The sequence below is a fragment of the Triticum dicoccoides genome, chromosome 7A (assembly GCF_002162155.2).
Source record: "Triticum dicoccoides isolate Atlit2015 ecotype Zavitan chromosome 7A, WEW_v2.0, whole genome shotgun sequence".
Taxonomy (NCBI): Eukaryota; Viridiplantae; Streptophyta; class Magnoliopsida; order Poales; family Poaceae; genus Triticum; species Triticum dicoccoides.
This window is the reverse complement of record NC_041392.1, coordinates 554,166,135-554,174,307: the sequence shown is the minus strand read 5'-3', so window position 1 is coordinate 554,174,307 and position 8,173 is coordinate 554,166,135. Positions and strand designations below refer to the sequence as shown.

The 8,173-nt window shown below is 47.2% G+C and overlaps 1 protein-coding gene across 1 annotated transcript; it reads left to right on the top strand.

Annotated features, from left to right (window-relative positions):
- The first annotated feature begins 4,623 nt into the window (after nt 1-4,623).
- LOC119334449 (acyl transferase 10-like) lies at nt 4,624-6,427 on the top strand. Its single transcript, XM_037607013.1, has 2 exons — nt 4,624-5,136; nt 5,387-6,427. Exons 1-2 carry the CDS (start codon nt 4,672-4,674, stop codon nt 6,221-6,223), a joined length of 1,302 nt encoding a protein of 433 aa, XP_037462910.1. The 5' UTR covers nt 4,624-4,671; the 3' UTR covers nt 6,224-6,427.
- The last annotated feature ends 1,746 nt before the right edge of the window (nt 6,428-8,173 follow it).

Here is an 8,173-nt window from a genome sequence, read left to right as displayed (position 1 = left end):
ATTGATGACTCCACTAGATACTGCCGTGTGTATCTTCTGAAATCTAAGGATGAGGCTTTGAACTTTTTCAAGATCTATAAAGCTGAAGTGGAAAACCAACTTGATCGAAAAATCAAGAGGCTTAGGTCCGACCATGGTGGAGAGTATTTTTCCAATGAATTTGATGCTTTTTGTGCGGAACATGGTATAATCCATGAGAGGACGCCTCCCTATTCACCTCAGTCAAACGGGGTGGCCGAAAGAAAGAACCATACTCTAACTGATTTGGTTAACGCCATGTTAGACACATCGGGTCTCTCCAAGGCATGGTGGGGGGAGGCGATATTGACAGCATGTCATGTCCTGAACCGAGTCCCCACAAAGAACAAAGAGATAACTCCATTCGAGGAATGGGAGAAGAAAAAGTTAAAACTCTCTTATCTGCGAACATAGGGTTGTTTGGTGAAAGTCAATGCTCCAATTTCAAAGAAGCGGAAGCTTGGACCAAAGACCGTGGATTGTGTTTTCCTGGGATATGCTTTTCATAGCATTGGCTATAGATTCTTGGTTGTAAAATCTGAGGTACCTGACATGCATGTCGGTACGATCATGGAGTCGAATGATGCGACTTTATTTGAAGATATCTTTCCCATGAAGGATATGGCTACCTCATCTAATCAGGAGATGCCTAGTTCATCAAATCAGGAACCAGTTACAATTACCGAACCTACAGTTTCGATGGAATACTTTGAAAGTCCTGTGGAGGAGAACAAGGAAGTTCCTATTAGGAGCAAGAGACAGAGGACTGCAAAGTCCTTTGGTGATGATTTTCTTGTGTACCTCATAGATGACACTCCCAGTTCTATTTCAGAGGCCTATGCATCTGAAGATGCTGACTACTGGAAGGAAGCGGTTCGTAGCGAGATGGATTCCATCTTGGCGAATGAAACTTGGGAGATAACTGATCGTCCTTATGGGTGCAAACCTATAGGATGCAAATGTGTATTCAAGAAGAAGCTTAGGCCTGATGGTACTATTGAAAAGTACAAGGCTCGGCTCGTGGCTAAGGGTTATACCCAAAAGGAAGGTGAAGACTTCTTTGATACTTACTCACCCGTGGCTCGACTGACCACTATTCGAGTTCTACTTTCACTAGCTGCCTCGCATGGTCTTCTCGTTCATCAAATGGATGTTAAGACTACTTTCCTAAATGGAGAGTTGGACGAGTAAATTTATATGGAACAACCAGATGGGTTTGTACTAGATGGTCAGGAAGGGAAAGTGTGCAAGTTGCTGAAGTCTTTGTACGGACTTAAGCAAGCACCCAAACAGTGGCATGAGAAGTTTGAAAGAACTTTAACAGCTGCAGGCTTTGTTGTGAACGAAGCTGACAAATGTGTGTACTATCGCCATGGTGGGGGCGAGGGAGTTATCCTGTGCTTGTATGTTGATGACATACTGATTTTCGGAACCAATCTGAATGTTATTAAGGAGATCAAGGATTTCCTATCTCGTTGTTTTGAGATGAAGGATTTAGGAGTGGCTGATGTCATTCTGAACATCAAGTTGTTGAGAGACGATGATGGTGGGATTACATTGCTTCAATTTCACTATGTGGAAAAGATCTTGAGTCGCTTTGGCTATAGTGACTGCAAGCCCTCTCCAACACCATATGATGCTAGTGTGTTGCTTCGAAAGAATCGAAGAATTGCTAGAGACCAATTGAAGTATTCTCAGATTATTGGCTCGCTTATGTACTTAGCCAGTGCTACAAGACCTGGCATCTCTTTTGCTGTTAGCAAACTGAGTCGGTTTGTTTCAAAACCAGAAGATGTGCATTGGAAAGCTCTAGAAAGAGTTTTGCGTTATTTGAAAGGCACTGCAAATTATGGAATTCACTACACCGGGCATCCAAAGGTGCTTGAAGGGTATAGTGACTCAAACTGGATCTCAGATGCTGATGAGATAAAGGCCACGAGCGGTTATGTATTCACTCATGGAGGTGGCGCTGTTTTTTGGAAGTCTTGCAAGCAGACCATCTTAACGAGGTCAACAATGGAAGCAGAACTCACAACACTAGATACAGCTACGGTTGAAGCAGATTGGCTTCGCCGGCTCTTGAATGACTTGTCGGTTGTTGAGAAACCTGTACCGGGTGTCCTTATGAACTGCGACAATCAAACTGTGATCACAGAAGTGAGCAGCTCAAAGGATAACATGAAGTCATCAAGACACGTTCAGAGAAGGTTAAAGTTTGTTAGGAAAATGAAAAACTCCGGAGTTATTGCGTTGGATTATATCCAAACGTCTAAAATCTGGCAGATCCTTTTACCAAGGGTCTATCACGTAATGTGATAGATAATGCATCGAGGGAGATGGGTATGAGACCCACAATATGAGTTGTTCACAGTGGTAACCTATTCTTTGTGATCGGAGATCCCGTGAATTAGATGTGGAAGACAAGCTGTTGGTCAACTGAGAGGAGTGTATCCTTACTATTCACAATACCACTCCATGAAGATGCAGTACTCTCCTAATCTGCATGGCAGGTTGATGTATATCTTAATGTGTTCTAAGTGGCTTATTTAAGCAGAGATGTTATCCTGCAGAACATCTTTTGAAGAACACACCTATATGAGTCTGATTGTCAAACGTCGCAATCTATGATAGTAGGGTTCTCTCTAGTAAACTCATGAAAGGTCACGGAGTATGACGCATAAGCTCCACCCGCGCGGAAGATCCACGGTAGCCACGTATCGGTCAAGGCTTTATGTGAATCTAGATTCGCAGAAAACTTGCAGTTCAAGGCCCAGTCCACTGTTCACGTTGCTTACTAGTGTAGCATAGAGTTCTAGGTGGAAGTTCAACTTAACAGTCTCCACTGCAGTACCGCTATATAAAACAGTGTTTTGAAATCAAAGGCAAATTTCTGTGTGTCTCTGGGATCTGGTGGGGGATTGCTGGAATTTAGTCTATTTTGGGCAGCCCAATAACTATTTCAGAAATTCCTAATAAATGCTAGAGGCCCACTTAGCCCATTTGTGCAAGGCAAGGGATACTACTAAAGTTTAGTCCCACATTGCTAGTTTAGTGGGAGTTGGACCTCCTTATAAGGAAGGTTCTTTCCCCACTTGTACGAGCATGAGAACAAGAGGGATATCCACGCGCGCTCCTCCTCCGCCGCCTGCCTCGCCACGCCACGCCACGCCTTGTCACGACGCGCGGCGGGTTGCGGGTTGCGGGAATGAGCCGAAACGATATCTAAATTTTTGCCACGCACGTTGGGTATACGAAAGGTCACGTGAGAGTTGAAACGTTTTCTGTAGTGGACACTGAATTCGATCGGCGCGCCTCTTCGGCCGCCGCTTGTTCGCTTCGTCTCCCTTCGTTACTTCACCTCCTGCCGCAGCCTCTTCGCGTCCTTCTCATGTGCCTATATAAAAGAGGTCGCTCCTCTCCAGAGAGACACAACAGAAGCTCATCTTCCTCTCGCCACAAAGTTCCAACCACTGCGCTGCTGCTACGTTCTTCCCCATCCCGTCTTGCGGCATGCACCGCAGGTCGGGAAAGTAGGCCTCTGAAACCGCACCTTTTGAGTCCTGTACGGGAGAATGGTGATAAGGTTTTTGGGGAGCGCTCAGCGCGACTACTGGCTGCTTCATCACGGACGATCCGGTCGCCGACGACTTCTTCCCCGACGTCCACGACCTCCTCGACGACATGGCAGGCAAGGACACCGACCCCAAGTCCAGCGCTTCTGCTGCTGCTGTCCCGTACGTGTTCTTGTCTTTCCTATTAAAGATTCTGTCGCGGTTCCTTATTCTAGTCCTTGTCCTACACATGATAGGTTCTACTTCATATATGGTACTTGCTATACTTGTCTGCTTTAGATATGCTAGGCTACGGTTCATATATGCAGAAGCTATTTACCTTCTCTCTGTCGGAACACATGACTTGTTTTATCTCTACTATATTAGTCATGATTTATCTATTATTTCTGTTAATAAAATCATTTGATAAATTGCTCATATTTCCAACAAATAATACTATCTCACAAGTGTAATGTAGGATACATATTGAACTGGAGGAGAGATAAACAATAATAAAATGTTCGTCTTCTTTTAGTTAAGAGGTGGTCTCTTATCAAAATAAGCATCACGACGTATTTAGGGATATTTAGTTACCAGAGATAAACTAAAAAATAATTCATTGTGCATTTTTTTATTGTCTTCTCTATATTACACCCATGGAGTACATGGCAGGCTTAGGATGAGACCACTCTACATGCCCAGATGCCCTAATCTGAAGACTTGTCATCTTCTCCATTAATTCTACCTTTGAATTTCCCTACTCCACCTAATCTCGTAAGCCCATTCCTTAAGAAATCGTCCGTAGCATTTCACTCAAAATAATGAGACACGAACCATCTAACCCAACTAATGGCCACTTGAATTACCGTTGTGCATTCGCATTCGTGGGAGAATAAAACGTAAATTAGTCATCAACCGGAACATGCAACTTCCAACCTTTTCTTGAAAAAAAAAGGTTGTGGAGATCGACCGCCCGATCGAGGTGGCAAAACAGGGTGGTTGGTTCCTATAAATGCCCTTGGCGCCGCGCGGTGTCACTCCACGCAAACTTAGCCGCTGACGACGAGTTAGGTAACCACTTAACTGGCACAACACAAACTCCATGGGTGTCTTCGCCGTGACCAAGGTGTCCGAGGGCCCCGTCCGGCCATCCGCCGCGACGCCGTCGGAGACGCTGCCACTCGCGTGGGTTGACCGGTATCCGACGCACCGCGGCCTCGTCGAGTCCGTGCACGTGTACCGCGACGCCGTGCCCGAGACGGTGGACGCCGGCGCGGAAGGGAAGAAGAGGAAGCCCCCGGCGGCCGTCGTGCGCGGCGCGCTCGCGGACGCGCTGGTGCACTATTACCCTTTCGCGGGTCGGATCGTGGAAGGCGAGGACATGCGCCGCCCCGCCGTGCTGTGCTCCGCAGAGGGCGTCTACTTCGTCGAGGCCACCGCGAACTGCACGCTCGCCGACGTCAACTTCCTGGAGCGGCCGCTGCTGCTCGGCAAGGACCAGCTCGTGCCGTACCCGACGCCGGAGCTCTGGGCCGTCGAGCCGCAAAACAGCCTTGCCATGATACAGGTTCTTATTTTGTTTTTCGTGCATTGCTTCAGCTTTGTCTTCACGTTCTCGGAGGAAGCGGTTGGTCCCGACTAAGTAAATTTACTACGCCAACTCTCTTCTGTTTAGCAAAACCAAACTCGTGCTCATTTTTAATGTTGTAAACTTGTGATGAGTAGTTGCACACTTGCATTTATCATACTGTATGTTGCGTGTGTACACATGACGAACTCGTGCGCATCTTTAATGTTGTCAACTTGTGATCTCTCAGGTCACGACGTTTACCTGCGGCGGCTTCGTGATCGGCCTGCGCACCAACCACGCGGTGGCCGACGGCACGGGCGCGGCCCAGTTCCTGAACGCCGTCGGCGACCTTGCCCGGGGTCTCCCGGAGCCTCGCGTCAAGCCGGTCTGGGGGCGCGACCGCTTCCCCGACCCGGACATCAAGCCCGGCCCGCTCCCGGAGCTGCCCGTGCTGGCCCTCGAGTACATCGCGTTCGACTTCCCGGTAGCCTACATCGACAAGATCAAGTCGCAGTACTCCGAGTTCACCGGCGGCAAGCACTGCTCCGGCTTCGACATCGTCATCGCCAAGCTCTGGCAGTGCCGGACGCGGGCCATCGGTCCGGTCGTCGTCCCCGGCGCGGACGTCAAGCTCTGCTTCTTCGCCAGCGCCCGCCACGTGCTGAAGCTGGAGCCGGGATACTGGGGCAACGCCATCTTCCCGGTGAAGGTGTCGGCGCCGGCGGAGAAGATCGCCGGCTCGTCGGTGGTCGAGATTGTCGGGGTGGTCCGCGAAGCGAAGCGACGCATGGCGGAGGAGTGTCTGAGCTGGGCCGAGTGCCGCACCGGCGGCCGCGACCCGTTCCAGATGACGTTCGACTACGAGTCGGTGTACGTGTCGGACTGGAGTAAGCTGGGGTTCTCGGACGTGGACTACGGGTACGGCACGCCCATGACGGCCGGCCCGCTGGTGAACTGCGACCTCATCGCGTCGGTCATCGTCATGAAGGCGCCGGCGCCGCTCGCCGGCACGCGGCTGCTCGCGAGCTGCGTCACCAAGGAACACGCCGACGACTTCGCTGGTCTGATGAGGGAGGACCTATGAACGTACGTACGTACGTACGTGCAGCCATGCAAGCGTGCGAAATAAACTGAAGGGAATCGAGGGCACTTAATTATTATATGTTCGAGAGATGTGAGCGCTACTCTGTTTGAATGGAGCTGCCAAATGATCTGAAGGCGTCGGTCACTGTTCCATATAGTTTGTTGAATGTTTTGTTCGTGAGAGAAGTGCATATTACACCCCCAACTCTAGCCCTAGTCTAATATACACCCCTCAACTTCAATACCGTTTAAAATACACCCCTCAACTCTCAAAACCGGCTAAAATTCAACCCTCCCCTCCCTGTTGACCGTTTTTGACCCAGTTTGATCGGTTTTGACTGAGTGAACAGTAAAAATAAAAATTTAAAAAAAATTCAAAAATGTTCCAAGTTTTTTTCACGGTGTGAACAGTAAATTAAAAAAAAATCACCTTTTCAGCATGTTTGGACACCTGAGTAAATTCGAGATGTCCGTAAATTCGATTTTTTTTTTCAAAATTTCAGCTTGGCGAACAGTAAAATCGATTTTTTTTAAAATCCTTTTTTTGCATGGATGATGTTTGAGCGCGTGCTGATTTTTTTTTTCAAAATTTCAGCTTGGCAAACAGTAAAATCATTTTTTTTTAAAACCCTTTTTTTGCATGGATGATGTTGGCCCTGTGTACACTTATCGTCTTTTGGGGCCGTTATTGTATGTGCAAACAGTGTTACATCGTAATATCTCTCCTGTGTAATAATGCTGACATGAATAAAAGGGCGAGTTTGCTATTCTTTATGTGCATGAAAAAACTTTGTCTCCGTCGAATATGTGGAGCCTCCTCATCGTCCCCGGTGGAGGAGAGTCGACGGTTAACGGGTGCAGGTGGGGTGGGGTATCGACAGAAGCTGGCAGGGTTTAGAGAGACCGGCAGCAATTTAGTATTGAGGCGCCGAAGCGCACACATAGCGCCCCGACGGTGGTTCGGTCGGTGTCGGAGGGCAGGTCAACGGGCAGGGGTTGGCGAAGGAAGACCAAGACCCCACAAAATCCGTTGGAGGTAAATCAGACGGTGAACAGCACAATAAGTTCTAAGTTTTAATATTTGAAACTTACAATTTTGCATCTGAAACTTACAATTTTCTCGGTCGATCGTAGCAAATTTCAGAACTAAAACTTCTATCAATTTTTTTGGCGGTCGCAAGTACTAAGTTGTGTTTTTGTCGGTCACTCGTACTAAGTTTCAAAAGTTGAGACTTAACGGAATTTTTAAAAACTTGTCAAACATATTCAAAATTGATCTTATTTGAAAGCCCTCGTCGTAAAAAATACGAACATGAAAGCAGAACCTAATTTGAACTTTTCATTCAAAGATATGAAAGGTCGAAAATCAGAAGGCAAAAGAAAGGTGTGCGCGAGCGGCTCGGTGCCGCATTTCGTCTCCTCTTTATCCAGAGAGACAACCACTTTATGCATAAGGGCATCTTTAAAATGAACCCTCAAACGAGTATGTTGTCTGGCCGCAGTTTGTCATCCAACGCAGTCTTGCATGGATCCGCTGACGCTACCGGACGTCCATTTTCCTGTAAACTGGAGACAAACAAAATTGATCTTTGCAGAAGTTCGAACATCTGTATGCCCAAACAAAAGCCATCACACATTGTCTCTATTCTGCGTCCACTCATGATGGCTAGCGTTTAGCGGAATGCATTGCGCTAATTGTAGTGGATAGCTAGCATTTCTGCGAAAGGTAGTACTCCCTCTGTAAACTAATATAAGAGTGTTTAGATCACTATTTTAGTATTCTAAACGCTCTTATATTAGTTTACGGAGGGAGTACTTTCTAGTATATCTGCATTTGACGAAAGATGCTAATTAATATATTTTTATTATGTAAATTAGGTAGTCATTTGGCGGAAGGTGCTTTTTTATGCACTAGTTGGAACACCTTCATTCGGCTGAGGCCAAATATTTA

Excerpts from the sequence above, each read along its gene's own strand:
- LOC119334449 (XM_037607013.1), top strand. The coding sequence starts at position 4,672 with ATGGGTGTCTTCGCCGTGACCAAGGTGTCCGAGGGCCCCGTCCGGCCA. Across the intron at positions 5,137-5,386 it reads ACAGCCTTGCCATGATACAG|GTCACGACGTTTACCTGCGG; the intron begins GTTCTTATTTTG and ends GTGATCTCTCAG.